The following is a 14,958-nucleotide window of genomic DNA, read 5'->3' on the forward strand; positions in this document are numbered from 1 at the left end:
GTTGAATTTTTTTGCCATAGTAAATGGTGTATTGCGCAAATTTCCCTAATGCGGACAGTTTGTGTTACTACCTTACACAAGCTTGCATTTTCACCCTATAAGACAAAATTTTTACCTCAGATTGGTGATGTTAGTCTAAAAGTGTATGGACATCACGATGACATAAGATTGATTGTTTTAATCAGATCAATATCTTAGGTTTTGTACCATTGATTTTTCTAAGCGCTGGGATGCGCAGAACTTAGAACGCAGAGTTAATGAAATGCCCAGGAAATGGCACAGAAAATTTGGGGGTGGTCTTTCCATAAAAGTCAATGGCCACACACCAATACATGGATTTGACAGTCAAACTATTACTTAAATAGCAGTCAACTGTTGTCACCGTTGTTATTCTATAGAGGGTCGTGATTCGTTTAGGTTAACTAACAAAAAAAGTGGTCTGGTCCCTTTTCCATGATGGAAGCCTCCCGAAATCAACATCCACTATTCCAAAATATAGATATAAGCCTTCAAGTACTCATCTAACCAATTTCTTCAGGGCCAGCTAGGCCCCCTGTCGCCCCCCAAGCGCCCTGAATCCCAACCCCCATAAGAAGAAGCCCAAATACGACCTGCCATTGCCCAGTATACATACAAGGTCAGGGGACAACACTGTTTTTTTGTCTTGTAGTTAAACTTGTTCTATGCACAGTTTAAAGGGATAGTTCATCCCAATTACAAAATTACTTAAGTCGCGTTTACATTTCATTTGAAATCCAATGCATCCAAAGTGTACATTAGTCTTTCCTGGTTCATGACATATTTTTTGGTCCCTTTCGGATCACAGCCATGTCAACAGTGGGCGTCAGGCTTGTAAGAGACATGAATTATATGTGAGATTCAGTGAACAAGGCTGGAAGGTGAGATTCTATCTCTCTTAACTACTCATTGTACTGAATAGATAATCATGAGCTAACATTGTACCACCTTATTTGCTGTAACACACAGTTAGTATTTTTTAGGGAAGCAAGGCATTTGTGTAGGATGTGCATTGTAGAGTATGTTCTTTGCATTCTTTATCATGTATTTCTCATAGAAAGAGTCTATTCATCTAATCTTGTCATTCGATTTCTATGGTGTTTCTCTCCATTAGGACTGGGTATTGGCTCCTACGGGTTACTCTGCCTTCTACTGTGATGGAGAATGCCTCTACCCTCTGTGTTCCTGCATGAACTCCACCACCCACACTATGATCCAACTAGTGGTCAGTATGCACTACTACACCCTCTCTCACATGAACGCTAACATTACTGGTTTCAATGGGAAAGATGGTAGATGGTTCAGACATTAATGGCAAATATAAAAAACTAAGATACCCAAGTTACTGGAGTCTACAATGGCAGACTGTTAATGTAGAGTAGGAATAGTGAGAAGTAACATTCAAGGCTGAAGCAATTATCCCCTCTAGTGGTATACTTTATACTGTACCAGGTTACTACACACTGATAATACAAAACATTGAGGACACCTGCTCTTTCCATGACATAGACTGACCAAGTGAAAGCTATGATCCCTTATTGATGTCACTTGTTGAATCCACTTCAATCAGTGTAGATGAAGGGGAGTTAAAGAACAATTTTAAAACCTTGAGAGAATTGAGACATGGATTGTGTGTGTCATTCAGAGGGTGAATGGGCAAGAAAAAAGATTTAACTGCCTTTGAACAGGGTATGGTAGTAGGTGCCAGGCGCACTGGGTTAAGTGTGGCCAAGGCTTTTGACTCTGTCAATCACCACATCCTCATCGGCAGACTAGACAGCCTTGGTTTCTCTAATGATTGCCTCGCCTGGTTCACCAACTACTTCTCTGATCGAGTTCAGTGTGTCAAATCGGAGGGTCTGTTGTCCGGGCCTCTGGCAGTCTCTATGGGGGGGCCACAGGGTTCAATTCTTGGACCGACTCTCTTCTCTGTATACATCAATGATGTCGCTCTTGCTGCTGGTGAGTCTCTGATCCACCTCTACGCAGACGACACTATTCTGTATATTTCTGGCCCTTCTTTTGACACTGTGTTAACAACCCTCCAGGCGAGCTTCAATGCCATACAACTCTCCTTCCGTGGCCTCCAATTGCTCTTAAATACAAGTAAAACTAAATGCATGCTCTTCAACCGATCGCTGCCTGCACCTGCCCGCCTGTCCAACATCACTACTCTAGACGGCTTTGACTTAGAATATGTGGACAACTACAAATACCTAGGTGTCTGGTTAGACTGTAAACTCTCCTTCCAGACTCACATCAAACATCTCCAATCCAAAGTTAAATCTAGAATTGGCTTCCTATTCCGCAACAAAGCATCCTTCACTCATGCTGCCAAACATACCCTTGTAAAACTGACCATCCTACCAATTCTCGACTTCGGTGATGTCATTTACAAAATAGCCTCCAATACCCTACTCAATAAATTGGATGCAGTCTATCATAGTGCCATCCGTTTTGTCACCAAAGCCCCTTACACTACCCACCACTGCGACCTGTACACTCTCGTTGGCTGGCCCTCGCTTCATACTCGTCGCCAAACCCACTGGCTCCAGGTCATGTACAAGACCCTGCTAGGTAAAGTCCCCCCTTATCTCAGCTCGCTGGTCACCATAGCAGCACCTACCTGTAGCACGCGCTCCAGCAGGTATATCTCTCTGGTCACCCCCAAAACCAATTCTTCCTTTGGCCGCCTCTCCTTCCAGTTCTCTGCTGCCAATGACTGGAACGAACTACAAAAATCTCTGAAACTGGAAACACTTATCACCCTCACTAGCTTTAAGCACCAGCTGTCAGAGCAGCTCATAGATTACTGCACCTGTACATAGCCCATCTATAATTTAGCCCAAACGACTACCTCTTTACCTAATGTATTCATTTATTTATTTTTGCTCCTTTGCACCCCATTATTTCTATCTCTACTTTGCACTTTCTTCCACTGCAAACCAACCATTCCAGTGTTTTTTTGTTACTTGCTATATTGTATTTACTTCGCCACCATGGCCTTTTTATATTTTTATTTTTATTTTGTTTGCCTTCACCTCCCTTATCTCACCTCACTTGCTCACATTGTATATAGACTTATTTTTCACTGTATTATTGACTGTATGTTTGTTCTACTCCATGTGTAACTATGTGTTGTTGTATGTATCGAACTGCTTTGCTTTATCTTGGCCAGGTCGCAATTGTAAATGAGAACGTGTTCTCAATTTGCCTACCTGGTTAAATAAAGGTGAAATAAATAAAATAAGTGTCAAGAACTGCAACACTGCTGGTTTTTTCATGCTCAACAGTTTCCCATGTGTATCAAGAATGGTCCACCACCCAAAGGACGTCCAGCCAACTTGACACATGGGCCAGCATCCGTGTGAAACGCTTAGGGCAGCTTGTAGAGTCCATGCCCCGACAAATTGAGGCTGTTCTGAGGGAAAAGGGTGTGCAACTCAATATTAGGAAGATGTTCCTAATGTTTTGTGCACTCAGTGTGTGTAGTCGTACATGTTTTTAAATAGTACACTATCACAACCCACAGTACAAAACCATATAAAGTGTGGGCCTGTAGTATCTGTAAATCAACTAAACGTTTTTTTAAATTTCCATATGCAGAAAGTAAAGCATCATTGTTCATGTAATAATCTAATATTAGCATTATAACTCTAGGAAGAGGAAATGGTCATAAAATCAAATAAATGAAAAGACGGAAACCAAAATGTTTTTGAACTACAACTTGTTTTATTTAAAAATGTCAAATTCAGTGCAAAGTAATGTAGTGCATTGGTGTCTAGATCCCTGTTGGGTGGCAAAGTGTCACAAGAATCCTGTGGGGAGAGAAAACAAGAGAATACATTAAATTAATGGGTGTTAGCTAATCAGGGTACAACAAAGCACTTCAAGTCCTCAATTCCTTCAAAAGAGAGAAGGAGAAAGGAGTATGGTCCCTGCAGTAGGACTACATGCTGGCCATGAGGTTCTCCAAGTGGTACTCCAGGAGGCTGGAGAGCTCAGTGACCAGAGACTCTGGGTTAAAGTACCAGGCCAGCTGCTGGCCAAACATGTCATCTAGCAGAGCCATCAGCCCGCCCTGAAGAGAACACCACACAACACATAGAAAATGGCTCTGAGTTACTAGCTAATCAAGAGGAGAGAGAAAATTAGAAATACTCCCCCTAAAATGGCATTGGAACCTGGTTAACCATGAATAAGGAAGTAAAAAGGAAGTACACTTAAGAACATGGAAGTAAAAAGAAGTAATCTCTTTACTCTTACATTGAGCAGCAGCAGGTATCTGTCAGCCTCTGGCTCCATGTTGGCAGCAGTGGGCAGGAAGGAGTACAGGAGAGCGTACAGACGCTCCACGAACCCACCAGGGTGCTAAAAGAAACAAAGGAGGAGAAAAGAGAGAATAGAAGAGAAGAGGAATTTAAGTGAAACTGCTAATAGAGATATCAAAACATGTACCAGTGAGATGCTACTTACCACCATCAGGGACTTCTGAGCTGTCATTAACCCAAACAGCACCAGCTCAAAGAGGACATCTATCATGTTCACATGATGGATCTAGGACAAGAAAACACGTTTGGAGAAAATAGGAATGATTTCATATAGATCAGCTACTGTGATGTATAAAAGACATGCATGTGGAAGAACTCAGTGAGACTTGAAAGAGTTAATGAACTCACCTTTGCCTCAGCCAGCTCCCTCTCAATGTCATTCCGCTTGGAGGGGTCACTCAGGTAGTCCACAAAGTCCTTATAGGTACGGATGAACTTGGCCTCGTCCTATGACAAAGAAAAGAGCATCTTAGTGAACAGAACATTTATCCCCTCAGGGACGCTCTCTTTCCCTTGAAAGAGAATGAGTAAGTGAGTTACCATGTGGTTGGCCTGAACCAGTGCGCCTAGGAGGACCTTTCCCGCCACAAACAGACGGTTCCTGCTCAGGGTGGAACCAAGCAGGGTCTAGGGAAGAGGGAAGAGTTAGGGTGAGACATCTTCCTCTAGGAGACAGAACAAGAAGTCTCAGAGAGAAAAAGAAAAGTGGGTCCACTCACAGTGAAGGCCTGGCGCAGGGAGACGAGCCTCAGGGCGATGTCCTCCACTCTCTTGGTGATAAGGTAGAGGCTGTGAAAGGGAGGGAATGGAGCATGTCAACCATTAGAGTCAATGGGGGATAACAGCATTATGACCACTATCCTTCAGCATCTGACAAGCCCAGACTACACAGACATTTAGAGGAACTCACTTTAGCAGAGGAACCTCCCTCTCCTCAGGCAGCAGGTCCTCCTCCCAGCCCTACGACAACAAAACAAGCATTCAAAATCAGTGACCAATGCAATGACATAACAAACAACCGGTCAATGGAAGGATCTTAATGCTCCTAGTCAATAGTATGTGTGTGTAACGTCTGACCTCATAGCAGTTGTGGCCCTCAGGCTCTGGGTCAGTGAACTGCTGAGTGGTGGGCGTAGAGAAGGAGGCAGCCTCCGACCACGCTGAAGAGGAGAGAAGCCCGTCCAGCCCCATGTGGAGAGTGGCGTACACCACTGAGACATCAGTCTGCTGCTCAAAACACACACAACACACCTGTTTACCACACACACGTTATTAGAAAACACACCAAATCTAATGCAAAAATGCCCAGTAATGTCTAGTCTATATACATAGGAAATCATTTATTTACCTGGTAGCAGCCAAGCGTCACGTCCACAGACGTCTCGTGGCGGAGGTGAGACGCATAGTGGGTCACCCTGCCAGCCACACGCTGACAGAGAGAGAATACATGTTAAGGCCAAATGGAATAAGTGAAGAAAAGCCTAATTTAATACTATTTCAGTAGTATTTACGGCTTACCTGGATCCAAGTGATGGACTGCACTTTGGTGGCACAGTAGGGGATGCCCTCTGGACTAAGCTGTCTCCTTGGAGATGGCCCACACCAGTTGAGTCTCCAGGCCTCTCACCCTACTCACGTGGTGCATCCTCACCACCACCTGCTGTTGAGATAAACAACAAGACAACATCAACAAAATGACTTCAGCAATTGCTGTGACACATTTCCATCAAGATCAAATGACTGACAATGTAGATTAGGATTAAAGTAGTTACAAAGACACATACCTGGGATCCCCCACGCATGTAGGTGATGATGGGGCTGATGAACTGGAAAGTTCTCCAAGCTTTAACCACCGGACCGGCATTGTTCTGCACATTACAATACATTCATGTTGGAAACCGTAAACATTGTAACCGTGATGTGACTGTGTGTGGGGGGGGGGGGGTCTCTTACCCTGATCACAACAGGCCCACAGTACAGGGGGCTGAACCTAATCGGAATCAACTGCCATTTGCCAGTGGCCTCCTAAAGCAGAAAGCAGACAAGAGATTTGTTTAATATCAAAGAGACACAACTTGAATATCTGGGATATTTTTCAAACATAAAATGGAGAGCCCTCCTCACCATTCACACTTGACCGCGCCTCCACAATTGCTAAAGACTGGGAGATGACGGAACATACAAGTCCGCCAGCCCGCTCAATAACGGAGGGGAGGGAAACATCCAAAGGGGCTGGAGGTGTCACACTCCCTCCTTGGCCATTTCTATCTTGGCTGAGGCAGATCGACGAGACCTCAGTAGCATATTGATTCTCCCGCTTAGGGCTCCTGCTAGAGTCAGGTCCAGGAACAGTTGAAATAGAGCTCACAGCCAGGGAGCAAGGAATGTCACTCCTTCTGTCTAAAAGCTTGATAGAGCATGAGGAGGGGCGGCTGCTGGAGGGGAGGTTGGTGTTGGTCTCTTCGCTGGAGAGTAAGGAGGAGAAAGGGGCCAAGGTCAGTTTGACAGGGATGACATGCCCACGACCTACCACAGCAGATAAGGTTCCAGAGTAGTCAGTGGCAGTAGGTGGTTTAGCAGATTGTAATTTAGCAAGTAGTGGTTTAGCAGCTTGTGGTTTAGCAGATCGTAGTTTAGCAGGTGGTGGTTTAGCAGATTGTGGTTTAGCAGATCGTAGTTTAGCAGGTGGTGGTTTGCCAGATTGTGGTTTAGCAGATCGTAGTTTAGCAGGTGGTGGTTTAGCAGGTGGTGGTTTAGCAGATGGTGGTTTAGCAGATGGTGGTTTAGCAGGTGACGGTTTAGCAGGTGACGGTTTAGCAGGTGACGGTTTAGCAGGTGGCGGTTTATCAGATGGTGGTTTATCAGATGGTGGTTTAGCAGGTGACGGTTTAGCAGGTGACGGTTTATCAGATGGTGGTTTAGCAGGTGACGGTTTAGCAGGTGACGGTTTATCAGATGGTGGTTTAGCAGGTGACGGTTTATCAGATGGTGGTTTAGCAGGTGACGGTTTAGCAGGTGACGGTTTATCAGATGGTGGTTTTGCAGGTGACGGTTTAGCAGGTGACGGTTTATCAGATGGTGGTTTAGCAGATGGTGGTTTAGTAGATGGTGGTTTAGCAGGTGGCGGTTTGGCAGATTGGGGCCTGGTATAACGTGGCCATGTAGCCAGGAGGTTCTTAGTAGAGATCTGACTGGAGGAAGAGTGTGCTCGTTCCTCACTGGACAGAGAACTGCTGCTACAACAAGTTTTGACTGGTTCTTCAATAGAGATTGGGGAGGACCTACTGTCAAGACTCTGAGTGAGACAGATCACATTGACTTTGGAGAGTAGGGAGGTACAGCTGACAGAGCCCTGGGTTGAATCTTCGTTGGTGTCTTTGCTGATGAAGAGCATACTCTCTGCATCACTTTCTGAAGCTCTCAGCCTTATAAGGTCAACCAAGGCAGGGATCAGGATGCTATTTACCTCCTCCAATACTGAGCTAGTTATGTGCCCAATCATGAGCAGCAAGTCCCTAACAGTAATCTGTATATATGAACACAGAAAGGTACATCAACGGAATTGATATAGATTTACAGTATGTTGGAAATCAAAACACATGTTAATCCATATCAAATTTTAAAAAACGTAAATATAACAAGTATACCTTTCATATTTTTTAGCAATTATTCTATATCAAATGTGTGGTCTCCATTGTTGCAACTTAATCATCCTCCTCATCTAAACGTTTTACATTTACCAAACTGGCAAACGCATATCACATCATCCAAATACAGTGGCAAGACAAAGTATATGAACCCTATTGGAATTATCTGATTTTCTGCATGAATTGGTCATAACAGTCTATTTAATCTTCATCTCAGTCACAACAACAGATTAACACATTCTGCTTAAACTAATAACACACAAATTATTGTATTTCTCTTGTCTCTACTGAATACATCATTTAAACATTCACAGTGTAAGTTGAAAAAGTATGTGAACCGCTAGGCTAATGACTTCTCCAAAAGCTAATTGGAGTCAGCTAACCTGGAGTACAATCATTGAGACCAGATTAGAGATGTTGGAGATTGGAGATGTTGGTTAGAGCTGCCCTAAAAAAAACACTCAGTTTGCTATTCACAAGAAGCATTGCCTGATGTGAACCATGTCTCAAACAAAAGAGATCTCAGAAGACCCAAGATTAAGAATTGTTGACTTGCATAAAGCTGGAAAGGGTTACAAAAGTATCTCTAAAAAGCTTGATGTTCATCACTCCACGGTTAGACAAATTGTATATAAATGGAGAAAGTTCAGCACTGTTGCTACTCTCCCTAGGAGTGGCCGTCCTGCAAAGATGACTGCAAGAGCACAGCGCAGAATGCTCAATGAGGTTAAGAAGAATCTTAGAGTGTTAGCTGAAGACTTAAAGAAATCTCTGGAACATCCTAACATCTCTGTTGACGAGTCTACGATACGTAAAACACAAAAACAAGAATGGTGTTCATGGGAGGACACCATGGAAGAAGCCACCGACTGTCCAAATAAAAACATTGCTGCACGTTTGAAGTTCGCAAAAGAGCATCTGGATGTTCCACAGCGCTACTGGCAAAATATTCTGTGGAGAGATGAAACTAAAATTGAGTTTTTTGAAAGGAACACACAACACTGTGTGGAGAAAAAAAAGCACAGCACACCAATATCAACATCAAAACCTCATCCCAACTGTAAGACAGGGTCTTGAAAAAGGGAAATTTCTTTTTTTGTACTTTTTCCACCCTGCACTGTGAATGTTTACACAGTGTGTTCAATAAAGACATGAAAAAGTATGATTGTTTGTGTGTTATTAGTTTAAGCAGACTGTGTTTGTCTATTGTTGTGACTTAGATGAAGATCAGATAACATTTTATGACCAATTTACACAGAAGTCCAGGTAATTCCAAAGGGTTCACATACTTTTTCTTGCCACTGTACTTGGATATGGATTTCCCAGGAGATGTGAGACAGGGAAGCAGTAATATGTCTACAGCCCCCAAAGAGTGAAAGCTGGGAACATTAGTCCATTACCAGAGGTGTGTGTGTCTCCATTCCCAGGGGTCTCCAATCTCCCATCTGGCTACCAGGCTAAGAGAGACGGGTGAGAGAGAGAGGCAAATGGATGAAGATACCAACAGAAACACTGAGGTCCTATTGCTGCTTAAGCAACTATGAGTTGATATCAGCCCTAGGAGTGCCGCTGTTCCATCCTTACCTGTCCAATCACCGACCAGCGGATTCGGCGCTCCAGGCGCAGCTCCCTGCACACTTCTCTTTCCAGCTCCTCAAGCCTGGGGCGTCGTTTCACATCCCAAGCCAGTTCGGCCAAGTGAAGGTTCTTCCCCTCTTCCATTTCACTCTGAAACCTTCACATACAAGGGAACATCAAACATGATTTACCTTCATTTTTCTACAACTCAAACTGTCCACCATATCTATTTCTTACTAAATACATAGTTCCCCATTGAAACACCCACACTAGATATGCATGATAGCCACACCACAGTGTATATGACGTAGGCTCATTCAAAAAGAGACATCTCAGCAACAAAACTGGTTGTCATATCAACCAGTTTTGCCCACTTGGAAGGCACTCAATATGTTCTTCTGTTATTTCCCCACATTCTTGTTAGTAAGACCTCTTTATTATTCATATAGCTGACATGTGATAGTGCTGCTGAACCCTTTCACTAACAGACCCAAATCACCAGTCAGTTTGGGTACTCCATTAGTCCATTCTTTAATCTGCCACTGAGCTGGTGTGAGCATCCGGTCTCCGTGACAGTAAGGCTGTTATAGAGCTGACTGTAGGGGCCCTGTATACAGTAGCCTCTCCCTGGAGTCTCCACACATACTATATTACATTACTCTTTACTTTTCCTCTCCACTCGACCTGCTCAAAGAAAACATATCAAACCAATTTTTTGTATATTTTTTATGAATTCCTGAGAGTATTCTCAAATACACCCCAAAGTATTCCAAGAGAGGCTAAATAGGCAACAATTAAAGTCATTCCCCTATGTGCACTTAGGCCAAAAAAGGCCCAGTCAAAAAGTGTGGTGAAAAGCCATGTACTGTGGTGATTCCATGTTCTACTCTCAACCCTTCTCTCATCACATATTGTATTTGACTTTAACTCCACCGTGGTGTGACGGAATGGGATAGAACCCTTCTAACTGACCTCTACTGTTATCTCAAATGGGTTTTTAGAGTTAAAGACAAAAAAATAACCATAAGAAGTCAGGAAAGAGAGAGAGACAGACAGTTCTACAAATAGTACATTTCCCGCCCCTTCTTAATCATCTTTTAATGCATCATCATCATGATTCTATTACAGGCCACCTGCTTTAGCCATTACAGCTCTGTTCTCCGCTCCCATTGGCTACAGGGCTGGCCATGCCTCCAGTAACAGCTCTTATCAATGGTCCAGGGGAATAAAAGGAAACAAATAGTTTTTGTCAAGTGGTTCTTTGGTACCATGGTGACCATGCTGGACTGGATAATATGTTGTGAAAAGCATATTGACCTGGTAGATAGCAAAATAAAAGCATTCATTCACAAATGTCCGTTCACAAACACGATTACAGTACAAATTAAGATTTACCAATGATGTGTAAAAGTTGTTAATTTCTCTGATATAATGTTTTCAATGTACAGTACATAGCCAGTCACAGCTCCCTTTCTTTGTCTTTAATAGACAATATATATGAAATACTGCTTATACGTGCTATGAGTCGTAGTGGATGTTACTAATGGTGTCCAGTGCCAGACTACTGTACCTCTATGCCTATGATCTACTATACTGTGGTCCTTAGCCTAACACCCTTTTAACCCTGTCCTATGGTGCTAACTGATCTGAAACCAGCTTTGGGTAGGTTAATTTCTAAATGTAATCCGTTACTAGTTACCCGTCCACAATTCTAATCAGTAATGTAACATTTGGATTACCCAAACTCAGTATGGTAATCTGATTACTTTTAGTTACTTAAGGATTTATTTCCATTTACGGGGCATTAGACATAGACAAAACGGATTCATTAAACACATTTGGTTTGTCATCATAGTGGTATCTGACTTGTGGTCAGACTCAATCAGGTGGAACAAACTTAAACTTGTGCCTTTTTTCAATGCTGAATTTAATGTAATTTTCCCCAAACATCCTTTCTGAATTTAAAAGTAATCCTAGAAGTAAGCATCTAGTTTTCAAACGTGTCTGTAATCTGATTACAATATTTTTGCTGTGACTAACTGATCACAGTAAAAAAAAAAGAAATTGTAATCAGTTACTCCCCAACCCTGTCTGAACCATGTGAGGCATGTTTTTATCTCCAGGGCTTTGGGCCCATTCCAACTGGCCATTACTGCTAATGAACCACATAAATCACACACATAATTTGTGTTTTAAGAAGCCCCTTGCATTTCCTCAGCGTACGTTGTATTGGGCTCCAGACAGCTCTCCTCTCCTTTAGTTATGTGGGGCTTCTCTATGTGTATGGTCTAGTAACATTACACTCTTGGTGCTATAGTGTACCTGTGCCACGTTCAATAGCTTTATGTTTGACCTGGATCACAAGCATGTGAGAGAATATATGTTGGATCTCAGGTCTGAGCTCTGATAGGCCAGCCACACCACATGCCTCCGTGGTCTAAAGATGCTCAAACTGCCAACAACATATCAACTGCAACTCTGTTGACTTGCAACTTTTTAGGGTTATATTTTGCATGTTTTGCTAAACAGTTGCACATTTGAGGCCTGCTGGAGGTCATTTTGCACAGCTCTGGCAGTGCTCCTCCTTGCACAAAGGCGGAGGTAGCGGTCCTGCTGCTGGGTTGTTGCCCTCCTACGGCCTCCTCCATGTCTCCTGATGTACTAGCCTGTCTCCTGGTAGCGCCTCCATGCTCTGGACACTACGCTGACAGACACAGCAAACCTTCTTGCCACAGCTCGCATTGATGTGCCATCCTGGATGAGCTGCACTACCTGAGCCACTTGTGTGGGTTGTAGACTCAGTCTCATGCTACCACTAGAGTGAAAGCACCGCCAGCATTCAAAAGTGACCAAAACATCAGCCAGGAAGCATAGGAACTGAGAAGTGGTCTGTGGTCACCACCTGCAGAACCACTCCTTTATATGGGGTGTGTTGCTAATTGCTTATAATTTCCACCTTTTGTCTATTCCATTTGCACAACAGCATGTGAAATTTATTGTCAATCAGTGTTGCTTCCTAAGTGGACAATTTGATTTCACAGAAGTGTGATTGACTTGGAGTTACATTGTGTTGTTTAAGTGTTCCCTTTATTTTTTTGAGCAGTGTATAAATGTTTGGGCGAACAGAGTGGCATAAACAAAGATACAGTAGAAAAGAATGAGAATGAGTAATGCAAAATGTGTAAACTAAAGTGACTAGTGTTCCATTATTAAAGTGGCCAGTGATTTCAAGTCTGTCTATAGGGGAGCAGCCTCTAATGTGCTTGTGAGGGCTATTGGCCTAGAGATAAAATCTGTTTTTCAGTTTCTCGGTCCCAGCTTTGATGCACCTGTACTGACCTCGCCTTCTGGATGATAGCGGGGTGAACAGGCAGTGGCTTGGGTGGTTGTTGTCCTTGATGATCTTTATGGCCTTCCTGTGACATCGGGTGGTGTAGGTGTCCTGGAGGGCAGGTAGTTTGCCCCCGGTGATGCGTTGTGCAGACCTCACTACCCTCTGGAGAGCCTTACGGTTGTGGGCGGAGCAGTTGCCGTACCAGGCGGTGATACAGCCCGACAGGATGCACTCGATTGTGCATCTGTAGAAGTTTGTGAGTGCTTTTGGTGACAAGCCGGATTTCTTCAGCCTCCTGAGGTTGAAGAGGCGCTGCTGCGCCTTCTTCACAACGCTGTCTGTGTGGGTGGACCAATTCAGTTTGTCCGTGATGTGTACACCGAGGAACTTAAAACTTTCCACCTTCTCCACTACTGTCCCGTCGATGTGGATAGGGGGGTGCTCCCTCTGCTGTTTCCTGAAGTCCACAATCATCTCCTTTGTTTTGTTGACGTTGAGTGTGAGGTTATTTTTTTCCTGACACCACACTCCGAGGGCCCTCACCTCCTCCCTGTAGGCCGTCTCGTCGTTGTTGGTAATCAAGCCTACCACTGTAATGTCGTCCGCAAACTTGATGATTGAGTTGGAGGCGTGCATGGCCACGCAGTCGTGGGTGAACAGGGAGTACAGGAGAGGGCTCAGAAGGCACCCTTGTGGGGCCCCGGTGTTGAGGATCAGCGGGGTGGAGATGTTGTTACCAACCTCACCACCTGGGGGCGGCCCGTCAGGAAGTCCAGGACCCAGTTGCACAGGGCGGGGTCGAAACCCAGGGTCTCTAGCTTGATGACGAGTTTGGAGGGTACTATGGTGTTAAATGCTGAGCTGTAGTCGATGAACAGCATTCTCACATAGGTATTCCTCTTGTCCAGATGGGTTAGGGCAGTGTGCAGTGTGGTTGCGATTGCGTCGTCTGTGGACCTATTGGGTCGGTAAGCAAATTGGAGTGGGTCTAGGGTGTCAGGTAGGGTGGAGGTGATATGGTTCTTGACTAGTCTCTCAAAGAACTTCATGATGACGGAAGTGAGTGCTACGTGGCGGTAGTCGTTTAGCTCAGTTACCTTAGCTTTCTTGGGAACAGGAACAATGGTGGCCCTCTTGAAGCATGTGGGAACAGCAGACTGGGATAAGGATTGATTGAATATGCCCTTAAAACACACCAGCCAGCTGGTCTGCGCATGCTCTGAGGACGCGGCTGGGAATGCCGTCTGGGCCTGCAGCCTTGCGAGGGTTAACACGTTTAAATGTTTTACTCACCTCGGCTGCAGTGAAGGAGAGCCCGCAGGTTAAGGTAGCGGGCCGTGTCAGTGGCACTGTATTGTCCTCAAAGCGAGCAAAAAAGTTATTTAGCCTGTCTGGGAGCAAGACATCCTGGTCCGCGACGGGGCTGGTTTTCTTTTTGTAATCCGTGATTGACTGTAGACCCTGCCACATACCGCTTGTGTCTGAGCTGTTGAATTGCGAGTACTTTGTCTCTATACTGGGACTTAGCTTGTTTGATTGCCTTGCGGAGAGAATAGCTACACTGTTTGTATTCGGTCATGTTTCCAGTCACCTTGCCCTGGTTAAAAGGGCAAGTTTCACGCGAATGCTACCATCAATCCACGGTTTCTGGTTTGGGAATGTTTTAATCGTTGCTGTGGGTACGACATAGTCAATGCACTTTCTAATGAACTCGCTCACCGAATCAGCGTATTCGTCAATATTGTTGTTGGACGCAATGCGGATCATATTCCAATCCACGTGATCGAAGCAGTCTTGAAGCGTGGAATCAGATTGGTCGGACCAGCGTTGAACAGACCTGAGCGAGGGAGCTTGTTGTTTAGTTTCTGTTTGTAGGCTGGAAGCAACAAAATGGAGTCGTGGTCATCTTTTCCGAAAGGAGGGCGGGGGAGGGCCTTATATGCGTCGCGGAAGTTAGTATAAACAATGATCCAAGGTTTTACCAGCCCTGGTAGCACAATCGATATGCTGATAGAATTTAGGGAGTTTTGTTTTCAGATTATCCTTGTTA

General features: G+C 44.2%; 2 protein-coding genes across 3 annotated transcripts; both read right to left on the minus strand.

Moving 5' to 3' along the window:
• Positions 1 to 3,674: 3,674 nt before the first annotated feature.
• Positions 3,675 to 6,213, minus strand: LOC129847033 (uncharacterized). The gene is made up of 11 exons (XM_055914809.1): positions 6,134 to 6,213; positions 5,868 to 5,934; positions 5,698 to 5,778; positions 5,427 to 5,576; positions 5,260 to 5,309; positions 5,069 to 5,138; positions 4,890 to 4,976; positions 4,698 to 4,796; positions 4,495 to 4,575; positions 4,285 to 4,389; positions 3,675 to 3,836 (listed from the first exon to the last, which is right to left on the minus strand). The coding sequence occupies exons 1-11, from the start codon at positions 6,211 to 6,213 to the stop codon at positions 3,675 to 3,677; spliced, it is 1,032 nt and encodes a 343-aa protein (XP_055770784.1).
• LOC129847035 (nucleolar protein dao-5-like) lies at positions 6,201 to 14,948 on the minus strand. Of its 2 annotated transcripts, none has more exons than XM_055914811.1 (6): positions 14,202 to 14,948; positions 9,581 to 9,731; positions 9,397 to 9,453; positions 6,474 to 7,875; positions 6,303 to 6,374; positions 6,201 to 6,217 (listed from the first exon to the last, which is right to left on the minus strand). In XM_055914811.1, the coding sequence occupies exons 2-5, from the start codon at positions 9,716 to 9,718 to the stop codon at positions 6,340 to 6,342; spliced, it is 1,632 nt and encodes a 543-aa protein (XP_055770786.1). In that variant the 5' UTR covers positions 9,719 to 9,731; positions 14,202 to 14,948; the 3' UTR covers positions 6,201 to 6,217; positions 6,303 to 6,339. The 2 variants fall into 2 exon arrangements, with proteins under 2 accessions (XP_055770786.1, XP_055770785.1); XM_055914810.1 differs by lacking the exon at positions 14,202 to 14,948 and adding an exon at positions 12,914 to 13,097.
• Between the last annotated feature and the right edge of the window lie 10 nt (positions 14,949 to 14,958).

The sequence above is a fragment of the Salvelinus fontinalis genome, unplaced genomic scaffold (genome assembly GCF_029448725.1).
Source record: "Salvelinus fontinalis isolate EN_2023a unplaced genomic scaffold, ASM2944872v1 scaffold_0679, whole genome shotgun sequence".
NCBI classification, from domain to species: Eukaryota; Metazoa; Chordata; class Actinopteri; order Salmoniformes; family Salmonidae; genus Salvelinus; species Salvelinus fontinalis.

What these genes read in the sequence shown, in the direction of transcription:
- LOC129847035 (XM_055914810.1), bottom strand. Translation starts at nt 12,999, where the DNA reads ATGTCACAGGAAGGCCATAAAGATCATCAAGGACAACAACCACCCAAG. An exon ending in GCTGGTCGGTGATTGGACAG is followed by an intron (nt 9,454 to 9,580) that starts GTAAGGATGGAA and finishes CGTCTCTCTTAG; the next exon opens with CCTGGTAGCCAGATGGGAGA. An exon ending in TGGAGACACACACACCTCTG is followed by an intron (nt 7,876 to 9,396) that starts GTAATGGACTAA and finishes TCATATATACAG; the next exon opens with ATTACTGTTAGGGACTTGCT.
- LOC129847033 (XM_055914809.1), bottom strand. Translation starts at nt 6,213, where the DNA reads ATGCCGGTCCGGTGGTTAAAGCTTGGAGAACTTTCCAGTTCATCAGCC. An exon ending in ACATGCGTGGGGGATCCCAG is followed by an intron (nt 5,935 to 6,133) that starts GTATGTGTCTTT and finishes GCCATCTCCAAG; the next exon opens with GAGACAGCTTAGTCCAGAGG. An exon ending in TGGTTCAGGCCAACCACATG is followed by an intron (nt 4,797 to 4,889) that starts GTAACTCACTTA and finishes TCTTTGTCATAG; the next exon opens with GACGAGGCCAAGTTCATCCG.